The sequence below is a fragment of the Corvus moneduloides genome, chromosome 21 (assembly GCF_009650955.1).
Source record: "Corvus moneduloides isolate bCorMon1 chromosome 21, bCorMon1.pri, whole genome shotgun sequence".
NCBI lineage: Eukaryota > Metazoa > Chordata > Aves > Passeriformes > Corvidae > Corvus > Corvus moneduloides.
In genome coordinates this window covers 2,283,596-2,300,928 of record NC_045496.1, presented here as the reverse complement: position 1 = coordinate 2,300,928, position 17,333 = coordinate 2,283,596, and the positions used below count along the sequence as shown (strand labels likewise).

Below are 17,333 nucleotides of genomic sequence, written 5' to 3'. Positions count from 1 at the left end.
AGGAGCCACCCTGTCCCCCCACCCCAGCTGGGTGACCCCGCTGGCATCCCACAGTGACCCCGGGCTCAGCCTCGGGCTCCTGGCTGTTGCCGCAGCCCCAAACCAGCAGCCGGGAGCCTCAGTGACCACCAAAGCAGCAGATGTGACCCCCGGGCCAGCTCTGCTGTGGGCCCAGGGCTGGGCTTTCGTTCACACACAACCAGCTGACAGCAGACTCACAAAGTTCTCCTTTCACACGCACTTTACAACATCCACAACCTCCCACAAAAGCAGCGACCTTGGAGCAGCCTCCCCCAGTTTTATCTGCTCCAGCCCCCCCAGCTGCAGCAGAGCAGGAGCTGGAGAGGGCAGTGTCCCCAGTGTCCCAGTATGCCCCAGCTCTGCCCGGGGAGGAGAAACACTCAGCATCGAAGCTGTTAAAAACAATTCGGCTCCCAAAGGAGAAAATTTCCCTTTGTTGCTAAGATACCGCATTTGGCTATTCCAGAAAAACCCAGGAGCTGACAATCAGCTCCAGACATCACTTGGCATCCAGGGTCACTGGTGGTGACTCGTGGCACGGGGAAGAGGTGCCAGGGCAGAGAGTCACCTGCCAGGGCACTGCACAGCATCCGGCAGCGAGGAGCCGCAGGTGAACCTGGAAATGTCCCATCCCCGCCTTCCTCGGCTTCTCCTGCCTCCCCGCCGGCCCCGCCCGCAGCCCCCTGCCAGTCCCACATCCCGGGCGGGTGCCCACGGCCATGGGGATGGGAGAAAACCTCCCCGAGGCTGGAGGCTCCTCCCCAGGGATGTCGGCAGGGTCTGGGATCGGCGCACCTGGATGAAGGGCGTGCGGGCAAAACCGGTCCCAGCTCAGTTCCTCCACCACCGCCTCTCGTGGCACTTTATAAACGCCCGCAGCCCTTTGCAAACTCATTATTCATCACCCTAAACCGCGCTGCTGCTGCTGCTGAGCGCCGGTGAAACGCGAGCGGCTCCTCCTGCCTTGGCTTCGGACTGAGCAAGGCAAAGCCCGGAGCGGTTCCCGTCCAGCCCGCGGTGGGGTGAGGTGAATTAGCGATCGCTTCCCCCGTTCACGGCACTCAACACGTCCTAAGGAAGCGCTGCTGTTATTACTCCTTTTTTAACTGCCTGCAAGAGGGCATCGAGACCTCATTAATCAGGCGTGTTCCCCAGCCAAGGCTGAGCAAATGGAGCAAGGTGAGCAAACTCCCGGCGGCAGTCGTTGCCAGCCCACCCCATCCCGCAGGTGTCGGCTTCGGCCGGGCGCTGCCACCGGATCCTGATTTATTGGGAAGCAGCTGCTCCTCGCTCTGACACCGAGGGATAAATATTTACTGAGCGTTCGTGCCCAGCTGATCAGGCAGCAAATTGGGAAGGGGTTTTATCAGACCCTCATTGCTCGGGGGTCCCTCATCCTGGGCTCCGCCCCAGCCGGCCTATGGGGTAAGGAGGGGCTTTGCACCACACCTGGTCAGTGGTCACCAGGAGAAAGGAGCAGGGAGGCAGGTGGGTAACCCCAGGCCCCAGTGCAGGGAGAGAGCAGGGGTATTTATGAGCCCTGGCTCACCGGCACGATGCCTGAGGAGCAAACAGCATTAATGCAGAGCCTCAAAGCCCAGCCTTTACATGTGTTAAAATTAATCGTTCCCAGAGCCAGACTCGGCAAATCATTTTTCTGTGCCAGGGCATAAATCAGCTGTCACTGCTGCTCACAACACTGCACACAAGATAATTGCTCCTTCTCCTTATTAAAAATGCCCAGGAAGTGCTGGGAACCGGCTTTCAGCTCCGGCAGCAGCGCTGAGCACCCCATTCATCAGCGTCCCCGAGGATTAAGCGCCTTGAGGAGCCGGAGACTTCAGGGAGCACGATTCCTCTCTCAGACATTTGTCTCGTATCAAAGCAACAAACAGCAGAATAAATCTCTGTCACCAGACAGATGGTTCACTGATCTGTAGAGCTGTGGCTCACCTCGAGACAAGGACTGTAATTGCTGATGGATAAAAGAACTAAATTATTAGATCTAACTTTTTATGATAAAGTAGCCCACGTATTCATCCATCCCGATGGCTGCAGGAAGAAGGAACTCTGGAAAAGCAATAAAGCAGCAAAAGCCATGTCTTGGCTGGGGGGAAGGGGGTGTTTAGCACTGCAGAGAGATGAGGGAATAAAAGAATGTGGAAGGAAGATGTTCCTGTGCAAACAGCCTGCCAAGGTTGAGCCCCAGAGCGCTGTGGGCGTCCCACTCTGCAGGTGAAGCCAACATCCCGCAGCTGGACGAGGGATGGTCCTTCCCAGGCAGCAGCACCATCCCAAAGTATCAAAGCTCCTGCTCCGTTTCCAGCTGAGGGAAGGAGATGGTATCATGTCAAATGTACCCTTTAATTTCATTGTCAGGAAGTTAACTGGAGATAAAAATCGAGCAAAACTCTTCCTGCATTATTACCACCCCAAAACACACCGTGACAGCTCTGCCTTCACAGCAGCTCAGCCAGGAAGGGGTGTTCGAAGTGTCCCCTCCCTGCTGCTGTGGCTGGACATCCTTCCCACCTGGAACATCGTCCCCACTGTCCGAGCATCTCTCCTGCTGGCCAAGGATCCCTCCCACTGAGACCATCCTTCCCACCATCCCAGCATCCTCCTCACTGTCTGAGAATCCCAGTGCCAGCCCATCCCAGGCCACTCCAAGGGGCAGCAGCCCCACAGGCAGCACACAGCTTCCCCCCCCTCGCCCCTGCTGAACCCCCCCAGGCCATGCAAACAACGATCCCGGTACAAGTTTAGATACCAGCCCTCTGCTTGGAAGTGTAATTACTGCTATTATGCACTTCATAACGCCTGAGCGACTTCATTTTCTTTGCTCGGTTATTTATTGTACTTTATTAATCTAAGATTAGAGGCAATTTGTTGTAAGATGATGAGTTCCCAAAAAAAGACACAATAGTTTGTTGGGAAAAGTGCAGGATGAAAGGCTGGGACGAGCACATGCCAGCCCACTGGCATTAAAACAGACACCGAGGAGCACAGCCCCTGCTCCACCACTTTCACTTTCCCCAGAGAGCTGGGACAAGCTTTAGAAAAGGAGGAAAACACAGAAATTATGAACCCAGGTGCAGCCCCCCACACAGGCAGTGCAGGGGAGGTGGAGAAACCCCCAACCTCTGCATCCACGGGACACTTACATGGGCAGTGGGGCACAGGCAGCTCCCTCCGATCCCCTCGGCCTGTGACAGTCGCTGGGCTCGGCCTGAAAGCTGAGACGGCCCCAAAATCCAGCGGCCAGCCAAGGGAGGGAGCTGCCAGCCCTGCCCAGAGCTCCTCTGCTCCCTGCTGCTCTCTGCAGAAGGACTTGGCTGCCCAGGGTGGTTTTGAAGTATTTTGTATCAGTCACTTATTGCCATGAGAAGAGCCTTATTTATTTGAATAAATAAAATATTCAAATAAATAAGGCTCTTGATAGGGAAAAACAACCCTCAGCCTCTCCCCACAGCTCCGTTTCTTCCCCTCACACTTCAGCTGGGTGGGAAATGCTGGTTTCAGTAGAATTCCAGAATGGGTTGGATTGGAAGGGACCTTAAAGCTCATCTCATTGCAACCCCCTTCCACTAGACCAGGTTGCTCCCATGCCCACCCAACCTGGGACAATTTCTGGTCCCAGGAAACTTCTTAAGGAATTTCTGCCATCATGTAGCAGGATGCAAACAAGACTCTTCAGATTTTTTTTTTTTTTTTTTTTTTAAACAAACAAACAAAACAACAAACCAGCAAAATCTCTGCGATCTGGGGGGTGTCAGCACCCACCTCTGCCAGGGCAGCTCAGGTGAGAGCCCACTTCACCCCTCCACTCCAGCTCAGCCCAGAGGACAGCTCTGCAAACCCACACGGAACAAACACATAAGGAAAGTGGCTGCAGCCACGTCTGGAATTACAGAAATGTGTTGCTGGCCCGGATGGGCTCCCTGGGGACGGATTGTGGGCACCAGACCAGCTGAGAGGAAGGTGAGGAGCAGGGCTGGCAGTGCAGGTCTGCAGCATTTCCTCTCGCAGCACCCCGAGGAGCAGCAGAGGAGGCTGTGCAGATGGCAGGATGCTCTGAAGGCACCGTGCCATGGCCAGGCTGCCTCCGGCCCCTCGCTCAGCACCGGGAGCAGCTGGTGCCAGCCGGGCCCTGTGGGCAGCAGGAACCTGAGCAGAGCCAAAATCCTTCCCAAATAAAGCACCAAACCTGCCAGGCTGGCGCTCAGGTACCCGCTGATGAACTACATGAACTACCCAGGCAGCTCCTGATTCCCTTTGGGATGTTTTTCGCTTTTTCCCACCATTTTCTCGGTGTTTGGATACAGAAGCTACAGCGAGACGGATGGCACGGGGTGAGCTCTGCGTCCTGCCCGCCTCTGTGCCCTGTGTTTGCCATCCTCCGTCCACCCCGGGGTGAGCAGAGGACGGGGACAGCTCCAGCCCTGCCCAGCCGAGCTCCCGGCTCGCCGGCGCTCCGAGCCGCTCCCGGAGCAGGCTTTGGGAATGGGAATGGGAATAGCTGTACAGCTGTGTGCACACAGACAGCCTGGGCGCCTGCCAAAGGCACAGACAGGGAACAAGCTGCCCCCACGCTCAATAAGCAGTAATTGAACAATTACTCAAAGGAGCAGGGCTGTGGTTTCGGCAGGGCTGCACCGGCGAGAGAACGGCTTCAAACTGGGGGGGGGGATCGGCTCCGGGGGCTGCTCCTGCCACGCCGGGTCCCTCACGGGCCGGGAGATGCAGGGATTCACCCATCCCGGCAGGACTGATGCCTTGCCACAAGCCCAGGGCCGCTGGGCACGCTCCCCTCGCCACCGAGCCCCCAGGGATGTCTCCGCTTCCCCAGGGCAGCACCAAACACCCGCGGAGCTCTCCCACTGCAGCAGCTCCTCCAATAAATCTCGGGCCCGTTTTTAAACAAGGAAGCGCAAAACAAACAGGGAGAGACGGGGAGCTGGGGCTGTGTGTCCCTGCTTTGGGGACAGAGACTCCCCGGCCAACGCTGCTGACCCACGGAAGGGAAGGGAAGGGAAGGGAAGGGAAGGGAAAGGGAAAGGGAAAGGGAAAGGGAAAGGCAAAGGGAAAGGGAAAGGGAAAGGGAAAGGGAAAGGGAAAGGGAAAGGGAAAGGGAAAGGGAGGGGAGGGGAAGGGGGGGAAAGGGAAAGGGAAAGGGAAAGGGAAAGGGAAAGGGAAGGGGTCTCTCTCAGGGGGCGTTCAGGTCCTGAGGGAGGTACAGGAGAGCACTGGGGACACCAGTGGCAGGGTCAGCATGGTCCAAAAGGCCGAGTATTGCAAACAGGGCAAATTTGCCCATTTTTAGTGAATTTTCTCATCCCTCATCCCTCTGTAGGTGCAACACTGAAGCTGCTCCCCGCCTCACCCCAGAATCCCAGATGATCCCCACGGATCACAGCAGCACCCAGCCCTGAGGCACCCAGCAGGTCCCACATCAGCCTGTGACAGGCACTGTCACATCCACTACAGCACAGGCACTGTGCCACCAGCACAGCCACCATGCACTGTCAGAGTCACCACGGTATCACCAGAGCCACTGTGCCACCGTCACAGCCACCACGGCATCACCAGAGCCACTCTCGCACTGACACAGCCATCGTGGCACTGTCAGAGTCACCACGGTATCACTGCACCCACCATGGCACTGTCAGAGTCACCACAGTATCACCACAGCCACCGTGGCACTGCCACAGCCACCATGGCACTGTCAGAGTCACCATGGCATCACCAGAGCCACTGTGCCACCGTCACAGCCACCACGGCATCACCACAGCCACTCTGGCACTGACACAGCCACCGTGGCACTGTCAGAGTCACCACGGTATCACTGCAGCCACCATGGCACTGTCGGAGTCACCATGGTATCACCAGAGCCACCATGGCACTGCCACAGCTGCTGTGGCACCACTGCTGCCACCATGGCACTGTCACAGCCACCTCAGCACTGTCACAGCCCTGTGGAAAGGCAGCTGCTCCTCAGGAATGATTTCCCTGGCACAGCCCATGCCGAGGCACATCACAGACCACGATCAGCAGAATGGAGTCCCACATGAACAAACACCGCCCAGGGAGCCAGGATGCTGTGGCACATTGCCCCCCAAGCTCAAAGACTCGTTTCTTCAAGGTTTCATGCATTTACCATGGGAATCAAACAGAAAACACATCTCCTGTTTCATTATGGAGTGTGATTTTTTTGCCCAAAGAAAGAATTGATATTGCCAACCACTCTGCAGCAAATTAAACCCAGCTGGGTGCAGGTAATGTCATCCTGGCTCCAGCAGTAATGCTGCAGTTTTATTTTTGGGGGATGAAAAGCAAATTCTGAGCAGCCACTACAGGAAAAACCCTGCCCAGGACTGGGCCCCTCCAGGGCCGTTTATCTTGCACCATGCCCTGAACTCATCCCACAAACCCTCGTGTGCCAGTGGGACAGGGGCTGACACAGACTGCAGGAAGGGCTTCGTGGGCCTGAAGGGCTATAAAAGAAATCTTCTCCTTGACTTTTAGTTCTTTTTTTAATATATATATATATATATATATATATATATAATTTTTTATTAGGGAGGACACTGCAGTGGAAATGGGATTTTTATCGATTCCTCATTCCCTGAAGGCAGCTGTAATCCCTCTCCCACTGTGTTCAGCAGCTGCAGAGCTCATTTCCAGGCACCAAACCAAGCACTGGAGGAAACAGCGGCACACTCAGGGGTTCAAGTTGTAGATAATAGAATGCTTTGGGCTGGAAGGACCTTAAAGCTCATCCTGTTCCTCCCCCTGCCATGGGCAGGGACACCTTCCATTATCCCAGGTTGCTCCAAGCCCTGTCCAACCTGGCCTTGGACACTGCCAGGGATGAGGCAGCATCTCCTATCCAAGGTTTGGATGCTGCTCATGGCTGGGCAGTGGCACCACTTGCTCTTCAATAAAATAATTCTTCTTCTACTCAAGGTTCAAACCCCGAAAGGGAAGCAGCAATGGGATGACACGCTGTGTTTCCTCTGGCCTATTTGTTTTGCAACATTGGAGACTGACACTCATGAATCTGCTCCTGTAATTGCTTGTGCTGATGAACCTGCATTGTTTAATGAGGAGCTCATCATTAAGGGATAATCGCCCATTTGCTGCTATCACTTCTTCCCCAAGAAACTTCTCTGTTCCTGGGAGCAAAGAGTCCTCCCCACAGTGGGAATCACTGCAGAATGGTTTGCTGCTCCCTTACTCAACTCCCTGGTGCCGAGAGCAGTAAAGGACAAATCTTGTGCTTATCTGCCCCCTTAAAAGCAGGAAAATCACAGAACCACAGACTGGTTTGGGTTGGAAGGGACCTTTAAAGGTCACCTGGCTCCAACCCCCTGCCATGGGCAGGGACAATTCCACTATCCCAGGCTGCTCCAAGCCCTGTCCAACCTGGCCTGGAACACTTCCATGGATGCACCATCCACTTTAACCCACAGAAATTTACAGCCAACTCTTCTCAGCAGCAGGTTCTGCCCAAAAAACTCAGCTCACCGTGCACACAAGACCCCAAATTCCAAGGGGTTTTTGCTCTCTGGAGAACAGGACTGGCTTTTCCCCCACGGCAAGTGATGACCCCTTGTCCCTCCCCGCGGCACCGGGAAACGCACGCGGAAAACTTACTGTGAGAAGGAGGAATCCACGCTGAAATCCTCGGCGTGAGGCCTAAGAGCGAGAGCAGCACAGAGGGTGAGGGAACGCACAGCCCCGGCCCCAAATCGGCACCAGCAGGGCTGTCCCGCCGGGAATGCCAGCGGCAGAGGGACAAGAGGCCACCCAGGCGCTCAGCCGGGGTCACGCCACGCCTGGGACACGTCCCCACTCAGCTCCCAGTGATGCTCTGGTGGCTTTGCCAATTACAGCCCCTTTCAGGACTCTGCTCCATGGATAAAAATGGGGTTTATGCCTGTTCTATGCCTTTTTAAAAAGCTTTTAAATGAGTCTCACAGAGTGCGTCGCTGCTCTGCCTCTAATCGGTGCCACACGTGGTGCAGAGAAATGAGACTTTGAAGGATTGGTGTTTTCAGGAACTCAGCATTCTGGTTTTACAGACATGAGTGATGAGCAGAGAAGGGAAAAGAAAACAGAATAAAAAATAAACCAAATCAAATCAAATAAACAGGGAGGAATGATGAGGGCAATGAGAGGTTCGAGGCAGGGGGAGACAGAACACAGAGGAAAACAAGAGCGGGTGGGAGGCAAAGGGCCTGTGCTCGTGTACTGTACATCCCCCAGACAGACAGACCAATGAAACACAGCAGTCACAGCTGCAAAGGGAAAATTCCCCTTGGGAAAATGATGCTCTCCTCAAGACATCCCTGGGATGGCCCTGGGTCCCTGTCATTAACTGAGCCTGAGCCCTTCCCTGTTCCAGCAGTGCCCTCTCTCCTTTCCTTATTTACTGTGAGCCACCAAGAAATATCATCCAAGCCAAGGGGGCTGTTGCAGACTGTAATTTGTCCTGCATTTTGCTTTTGCTTTACGAGTCTGCAGCACTCCAGCACAGTTCAAACTAAATAAAAGCAATAAATTCACATTTCAACAGAAATGCGAGTCCAAGGGAAGTGGATCCATCCCTCAGCTATGAGGAGCAGCCTCCCTGGGATGGGATTTATGCCGCTCCTACTCCTGGGCTCTGCTCCATGCAGAGGCTGCAGGGAGGAACTCATTGCTGCTTCCACTGTCCCAGGGTGCTCCAAGCCCCATCCAGCCTGGCCTTGGACACTTCCAGGGATCCAGGGGCAGCCACAGCTGTTCTGGGCACCCTGTGCCAGGGCCTCCCCACCCTCACAGGGAACAATTTCTCCCCAGTATTTAACCTAACCCTGCTTTCTGTCAGTGTGAAGCCATTCCCCGCTGTCCTGTCACTCCAGGCCCTCATCCAAAGTCCTTCTGGAGCTCCTTTGGAGCCCCTTTAGATACTGGAGGGTGCTGTAAGATCTCCCCAGAGCCTTTTCTCCTCTGGGCTCAGCTCCTAACCTGCTCCCTCCTGCCACATTCCCCCTCTTCCCTGCTCATTCCCAGCTTTCTCCTGCAACCCTCCTGCAGCATTAAGTTAATTCCCACCAAAGGGGTCTCTTGTGCCACCTCTCCCAGCAAGAACAAGCCCGGGGTTGGCTCTTGCAGCCATGCTGTGCCTCAGAGCAGCCCTGGCATTTATTGTTGCCAAACATCCCAGATTTTCTCCAGCTGCAGAGCAGAGCCTCAGGAAGAAGGCTGCCAGCTCAGGCTCCCTCCAGCTAAATTGGATTATCCCACGTTAGCAGCAGGGGCTGTTCGGGCCCCTCTGCCTGCGTTTGGTTTTGCACAGTGGCCTTTTATGCCTCACAGAGATGTTTACAGGGAAAGAATCAGCAAATGATTCGGTTTTCTCCTCATCTGGTGCCAGCTGGCAGCCGGGAAGGCTGGAGGAACGGGAGCTAATTCCAGCTGCAGAGCAACCCTCCTGAAAGCCAAACAGCAAAGGCACAGAACCACACAGATCAATGGGGTCCTGCAGACACTGAAGGTCCTGGAGAGCTGGGATGAGCCAGTGAGATTCCCAGGATTCCTTCCCCCAAAGCCACGGGCTCACAGGGAATAAACACCTCACTCACAGGGAGGCACCATGAACAAAAGGTGTCCAAAGTGGTGGACAGACATAAACGTCCCCAAGGGTGGCTTTGGCCACCCTGTGCTGTGGTTAAAGCCCATGCAATAAAATAACCTTTTTTTGGTTACAAAAAGGTGCTTTTGGCTCCCAAATGAATGAACTTTGTTGTGCTGGTCACAGAGGGAAGAGGTGACTTGAGGTATCGGACACTGAAACCTCTCCGTCTTCCCACCCAGCACCCAAATTCTCATCAGTAGTCCAATCACTGAGAAAATATGGAGATTTCTCTAAGAAAACTAAAAATCATTCCAAATCTCATCAGGAAAACAGCCATTTTCCAGATCCCAAAAACACTTTAACAGTGATTTACAATGTACAGAACTAAAGCCACTTAATGGAGTCAGAAAGGTTACGCTGGCTTTTAATGTGTTTTAGATAATCTACTTCAAATTGACCTTTTTATTCCATCCAGATCTGGCTCCATGGGCACAGATGAACCTCAGCTCATCTCATTCCCATGGAAAACAACTCCGGCACAGGCAGCGAAACGACCTCCGCTCCCCTCCGGGATCCTGGGGCTGGGAGAGAAGCGCTGTCCCCAGGCAGGGAAAGCTGAGGCCCCTTGTGCTGGTGCTGCCAACCATGAACCACGATGCCCAGCTCCTGGCTGGCACAAGCAGCATCTCCCAGACAGAAGGGCAGAGCAGGGGAAGGTGGGAGAAAGGAGAGAAGCAGAGGGGGAAGAAACCTCGATGCTTCAGAGACAGGTCTGCCCCCACCTTTCAAGCTGCAGCCCCTGACAAAAGGGGAAGGTTTCATTCGAAGGTGAGGAGACAAAGGCACATTTATTATTAGAACAAAGCCACAATAAACCTTGCTTATGTAAAAGAGAGAGCAATCACCTGCCCACCCATGCTGCAGGCGGCTCCTTGGCTGAGCAGCACCTTCCACCTCATCCTGCCTCCTCAGCTCCGGCTCCAGCACTTCCCAGCAAAGGCAGCTCCCCCCTGAGCCGGGCAGGGATGTGAACAGCAGCCCTGGGCTCCAGTACCCCGAGAACTGGGGCAGCAGAACCAGTCCCTTCTCTCCAGGGGGAAGGCAGCCCCAAGCCCCAGCTCTCCTCCAGCTCTGCCAGGGCGCTGCAGGATCTGGTGGCATTTAGCTCATGTGCCTCGTGCAGATAATTTGAGGCTAAATGCTGTCCCTGTGTTCCAAGTGCTCGAGGATGCTCAGAGGGGGAGAGCAGCAAAGCACAGCAGCAGCTCAGCCCAGCTCACACAGGGACCCGTTCCCTCTCAGCAAACTCCGCGCCTTCACCGCTGTCTCCTGAATTTTTGGTAAATGAAGAGCATTAAAAATTCACTTCTGGTGGTGCATTTCCTATTCCATTTACAGCCATCACTTCCAAACAAACAAAAAAACAAATCACGCCCTGACTTGAAGCCTCTGGAAGTTACAGACACAAGTGATGACCTGCCAACATTGCTCTTGGCTCCAGGCTGCTTTAATAACCACTTGCAAGGCTCAGAGGCATTTCAAGACCAGGGGTGGAAAGGTATTAAATCTGATGACTTTCTCCTCTGGCTCTGGGAAGGATTTAATGCCTTTTCACCCTGATCTCGAAATGCCTTCAAGACGGGGTCAAGGCAGGGGGGTGAAGATGAGCCAGGCAAGGTAAGTGCCTGGGGAGGCTTCCAAAGCAGTGCTCATCCTCCAGAGACAGGAGCTGCACCACGGTTCCTACCATACTGACAGTGAGAAACTCAGCCCAAAATAGCCCGACGTGAGAAGGACAGATGGAAGGAGATGAAAAAAGAAAGTAAAGAGGGGGAGAAGGAACGAGCAAGAGGAAGGGGAAAGTGAGAGGAAGAGGCACACGTCTGCTCACAAACTCGTGCGAGAGGGGAGGGAAGGGCAGCCCCCCTTCCTGGCTGCGGGGTGACCCCAGCGAAGGGCATTGAGCCTCCAGCAGCCCTGGTTTGGGAGAACTCAGCAAGCAGTGCAGGTGGGCACCTGGAAAAGCCACCAGCAGCTCCAGGGGCTTGCTGACAGCTGCAGAGGTGCCACACGGACGGGCTCTGCCACCACCGGAGCGGCCGCACAGGCAGGAGGGAGCTCACCGGCAGCGTGGGCTCGGCTGCCTCCCCAGGGGGCTGCTTTAATCACAGGAGTGCTTTTCCTTGGCAGTCCTCTGCAAAGCTCAGATCACAACTGAAACACATAAAGTTTGGGAAGAAGCAGGCGCGGTGCCAGAGCCGCAGCAGCGCTGGCTGCAGCCGGATGGGCTGTTCCCAGCTCAGTGTCCAGCCTGGCCTGGAGTTACCTTCCAGAGACTTGTGCCTCTCCCAGAGTCAGCCACAGATTCATTTAGGTTGGAAAGGACCTCTAAGATCATCAAATCTGTCATCAAACCATTCCCCCAGCACTGCCAAGCCCACCACCAAGCCATGTCCCCAGACACCACAACCACACGTCATTTAAATCCCTCCACAGATGGGGACCCCACCTACGCCAGGGCTGGACAACCCTTTTGGTTAGGAAATCGTGCCCCAAATTCAATCTAAATCTCCCCTGGTACAACTTGAGGCCATTCCCTCTTGTCCTAGTGATCGTTATTTGGAAGAAGAGATCAATCCCACCTGGCTACCAGCTCCTTTCAGGTAGATGTAGAGGGCAGGCCCTGCCAAGCCTGGGTAAAAAGGCCCTCCAGATGCTCAGGTGCTCTGACACACAGCTCCCTGCCTTTGCTAATGAGCTAAACGAGTCCCTGCAGTCCTGACAAGTGAGGAAGAACTGTGGATGAGCTTGGAGGTGGGATAGGAGACCCTGATGAGCCACGGACCCTCATGGCCCACTCTGAGGGGTGCCACTCTTACAGCAAGCAGGAAAGCCTCCCCTGGGGGAGGAACACGCTAATCCCTGTGCCCTGATGGGACCTGATGGGAGCGAGGATCCTAAAATAAACCGAGCAGAAGCCCAAGTGCCGAGTGTGGCACCCTTAGGTGAGGATCGTGTCTGCCTGTCAGTGCTATGTAGGGCACCGAGATTCTCAGCGGTGCTGGCAGCTCCCCAGGAGCCGTGGGAGGAGAGCTCAGCACCTCCAAACCTCAACCTTTGCCCCTCCGGCACCCAGCTCGGGGGGGTGGCATCGCCCCGTGCCCCCAGGGCAAACACCTTCTGCCAGAGTGGGCCGGGACCGGGGGTTTGAGGGATGGGGACCACAGACACAGGACCAGCCACAAACGCACCCGAAACCTGGAGGGAGCTCAGGGCTGAGCCCGGGATGGGACGCGGCGATGTCAGCGCTGTCCCTGCGCAGAGGGGCGGCTGCAGAACGGAGGATGAGCAGAGCTCGGAGCCATTCCAGCAGTTCGGGGCAGTTCCAGCAGTTCCAGGGCAAGGAGAAGAAGCAGCCGGGCTCAAGCCCCGACTCTGCAGCCCGGGGTGGAATCGCTGCCGTGTTTATGAACGGCTCTGCTCAGTGTGAAGGATGGCAGCTGTCAGCTCCCTGCGCTGCCAGCAGGATATGGGATCGTTTCCTGATCACCAGGATCAAGCAGTGCATTTTCATATTGCCCTGGTAGCTGAGCCCAGCAGCTGAGCTCCCTGCCCCGTTCCTACCCTGAAAACACCCTCAGCATCCCCCAAAAGAAATGCCCAGAAGCGTGAGCAGTGCCACCTCCCCGGCCTGGCAGAGGAAGAGCCCAAGGGAAGCACACCCAGCGCTGGCAGGAGAGGTGATGCTCAGCCCTCCACGGCGACAGCGGGCACAGACCCACGGGAGGGCTGCGTGGCTGGACCCCAGCGCTGAGACCAGCCCATGGTTTGGGTACTGCCAGGGCAAGGCTGGGAGATGCCACGCTCCAGCGTGGGCAGAGATCAACATCCTGCCAGCCAACCCCAGTGCCTTCCATCCAGAGACACCCCCTGCCGAAAACACATCCCAGCCAGGGGCTGCCCAGCCCAGCAGCACATCAAAGCCAAGGTGCTTCATAATCAAAACCTGCTGGACCCCATAGATTCCCTTCCAGGTCTTCTCCATAAAGGCTCCCACAGCCATGCTGGGTCCTGTCCTCCCTCACAAAGGGAGAGCTGGGACAGCCCCAGCTCAGACAGAGCAGCGCAGGGGCCAGGTCTGGCACAGACCGTCCTGACACCCCCGGCCTCAGCCCTGCTCGGATTTCTGGTACAAACCCTCATCCCAAGCCAGGAGAGCAGCAGCAGAAGATCCAAGGCTGGAGCAGGGCAGGGGTGAGCAAACCCCACCCAGGGAATGTCCCCGGCACAGCATTTCTCCTGCACGAAACCACCTCACCCAGAGCTGAGGCAGCAAAGCAGCATATGGCATTTGCTGAGGACAGAGACAGGGCTCTGAAAGGTCTTCGCTGGAAAAAGCTTTTGTTAAAGAAATGTTAAAAATAAATAAATTGACTTCTTGTCCCCGCAGGAGGGAATTCCGCAGCACGGCAATGGTTCAGCAGGGAATTGTATCCCATGGAGAGCATCACCTGGAGAGCTCCTGCAAGGTCTGAGTGGCTGTAGTGGTTTCACTGGCCAGACTGGACCTCTCTGTGGTTCAATCGTGTGCAAGTGTCGGGGAAAAAAAACCACATTTAGCAAGATCTGTTTGTGAATACCAGGCTGCCCCTGGGGGGAACAGACATGGATCAGTCAGAAATTCTATTTTCAGACACATTTGGGTGAATTCCTCACTCTCTGAAGCGCTTTACCTCCAAGAACCCCGCATTAAACTCGGCCTAGCAGAGTGCTGCTCCTTCCCACTGAGGAGGCTCCAGCCACCTTGTTGACTGTAACAGGGCTGAAGCGAAGTCCCATTTATTGCTGCCAAAAATATCTCAAACTGAGAGACAAGGCAAGGCTGCGGGGGGTGGGAGCGTGCAGCCTGAGGGAGAAAGAAAGGCAGGGAAGGATCCAGCTGCTGCCTTGGGCTGCCCGACAGGAAAGGAGCAGCCAGGCTCCTCTGGGACACACAGCAGAAGGACAAGAGGGAACAGGTACAAGATGCAACAAGGGAAAAATTATTCACCCTGAGAATGATCAAACCCTGAACCTGGCACCCAAAGAAGCCGAGAAATGTCCAGTGGGATATTCAGAACTCAGCAGGACTGAGGTCCTGAGCCAGCTGGGACAACTTTAAAGCCAGTCCAGCTTCGGAGCAGAGCCCTCCAGGTCCTCTCCAAGCCCAGCTCTTCTGCAATGCTAATCTTCCTCCCGAACCTCAGCAGCTCACATTTCTGTTATCGGCAGCTCAACAAACACAACTGAAGGAGGTGAGGGGGGCCCACGGGGCAGGGAGGGGACACAGAGCCCTGCCAAGGCCTGGGGCAGAGCGTCCAAAGCAGATACAGAACGGGAATGTTTGCAATCCCTCCGGAGTCCCGGTGTGCCCTGGGACAGGCAGTGGTCAGAGCTTCCCCTGCTTCCAGCGGAGCTGCACAAACAGGACATGGTTATCTTGTAAAAACGTCTGTTTGTGTTTTAAACCCACACCTCCAGTTCTACAGGGAGATCACCAGTCCATGAAATGGGATCCAAACAGATGTTTACATGTCCTGCCCCCTGCCAGCAGCTCCTTCCCAAGCACAGAGTGCTCCATGGAGCTGTTTCCCATCACACCTTTCCCTTTCAAACCCCCCCAGCACAAGAGACAAACCCGCCTCAGGAAAAACCTGGCTTGCAGGGAAAAGACTCAGCCTCTCCTGGCTGGTTCCAGTCACTATCACCTGGTGCCAGGGGAGTCTCAGTGCCCAGGCAGCTGGTCTGCAGCTGAGCCTGCCCTCCCTGGCATGGCCAGGAGGCTCCCAGCTCCATCCCCGTCTCACAGCAATCCCTGGCACACAGAAGTAGCTCCAAGCCTCTTTGGTAGAGGGTACCTCCACATGGGCAGCCTGGGCTGGTCCCATCCCACCTGCAGGTCACCAGACACAGGAAAATATCCCTGTCCTGGATGCCCAGGGACAGCCCTGAATTCCCCTTTTTACTCCCAAGCTGTGGAGTGGTTTCTCCTCAGATGAATTCAAATCCTTTCCTCCTGTTTTGACTGGGAACCCCCAAAAGCTTTGAGATGCTGCAATGACTCAGAGACAGAGTAAGGAGGTAAATAAAGTAGGTGAGAATAAATTTCACTGGCTTCAATCATCGGGAGGAATCATTTGCATCCTGAGAACACCCTGTAACACACACCTCCTTCCACCACCACCTGGAAATCCACTCCCAGCTCCCAGGGACGATTGTCGCTGCAAATTTGGTAACACTGCTCATGTCTGGCTTTGGGAGAGACAAGGCATCTCAAACTCACTGTTCATCACTTCCAAACCAATCTCCCTGCCTTTGTTGCAGCAGCAGAAGTGCAGAAATCTGAATCTTAGTTGCCAACTCATTGTTGGGAGAAGCAGCGCCCAGGGACGGAGGAAAGCCTGGCAGTCGGGAATCCGGGCACCGCGAGCTGCAGCTCGCAGGGCTCTGCCCGCTGCCACGGGGGCATCAAAGTGTTCCACCAACTTCCCTACCCACAGCAGCAGCTGCTTACAACCAGATAGCAGCAAATCACTTAAAATTCCAGTGAAACCCAGGGAATTGGGTCTTTATAGAGCCCTGGGGCACCACGGTGTGCTCTGCACAGTGGCCTTCTCTTGAGGCTCCACTGAAACACCGTAGTGATGCAATGTCTGGAATTCCTGTCCCCCAGATCCAATAGCGCCTTACAGCATCCCTGTGCCCTGTGCTCCCACAAAAGACAAGGAGGATCAGCCCTGGGATGGGATTTGGCCCCCTGGACTTGGGCAGGAACCCACCCAGCTCCTGAATGCCAGAGAGGAGAAGCCCCTCAGTGATGTTTAATCACTGCTGATCAGTGGAATGAGTTTGCAGCAGTCTCCCAGTTGTATTTTTCTGGCCCCTACACATCTGGCTTTGACCACTGACCCTGTCCTGAGGGGGACACCACCAGGACCTGGAAGAGCACAGATAGGAAGTGGTCTTGCCCCAAAGGCTTTGCCCACAGTGGTGCTCAGGATGTGCCCTCAGGCATTCGGGTACCCCCAGGACAGGTCCAGCTTTGGTGTCTTTTTGAAGCAATGAAAGCAAAGCACAAAACCAGAGCATAAACAGCCTGACCAGCTCTGGGAGCAGACCCAGATTGTCAAAATGTGCTGAGACCACACCAGCTCCAGGGATTTAGTCCCACTGCACCCACACGATGCCCGTTCTCAGCCTCCACGCGCGTAAGCCCTTGCCTGGCAAAGTCAGAGGCAGCGCCGCACCAGACCCCAGTGTTTGCTCACCAGAGCCCCAGCACCGGTGCCATCTGGAGCGCTGGCACAGCACACCAGGGACACGCACTCACAGCTCCCCCAGTGCGCCAGGACTCTGCCTCCCAGACCTGGAGACTGAAGCATGTGCCCAGCTCAGCATGGGCAGCGGCCACGCCGGTGCTCCCCAGCACGCACCGCCCTCCTCGGCTTCCCCGGTGGGGACGACAGCTGCTGGTCCTGGCCCAGTGCCACCCTCCCCCCAGATACGCCAAGAGGCAGAAGCTGAGGCGTTAATTCATTCCAGTCTAAAGCCAAACAAGTAAAATTCCCCCTGAGCAGAAGCTTTCCTACCGTGCTCGTTTGCACCAGATTACATCCTAGAAGACATACAGTACACAGTCACAGGTGAGGCA

The 17,333-nt window shown here is 55.4% G+C and overlaps 1 protein-coding gene across 14 annotated transcripts in view; it reads right to left on the bottom strand.

Annotated features, from left to right (window-relative positions):
* KCNT1 (potassium sodium-activated channel subfamily T member 1) overlaps positions 1-17,333 on the bottom strand; it is a 77,461-nt gene that overhangs the window by 23,020 nt on the left and 37,108 nt on the right. For 4 of the 14 annotated variants that reach the window (XM_032131187.1, XM_032131193.1, XM_032131191.1 and 1 more), the window contains exon 2: positions 7,678-7,719. The exons of the other annotated variants lie outside the window; for them this stretch is intronic. In XM_032131187.1, the coding sequence (XP_031987078.1) occupies positions 7,678-7,719 (42 nt within the window). The remainder of the gene's footprint in view (positions 1-7,677; positions 7,720-17,333) is intronic. 14 annotated transcript variants of the gene reach the window in all.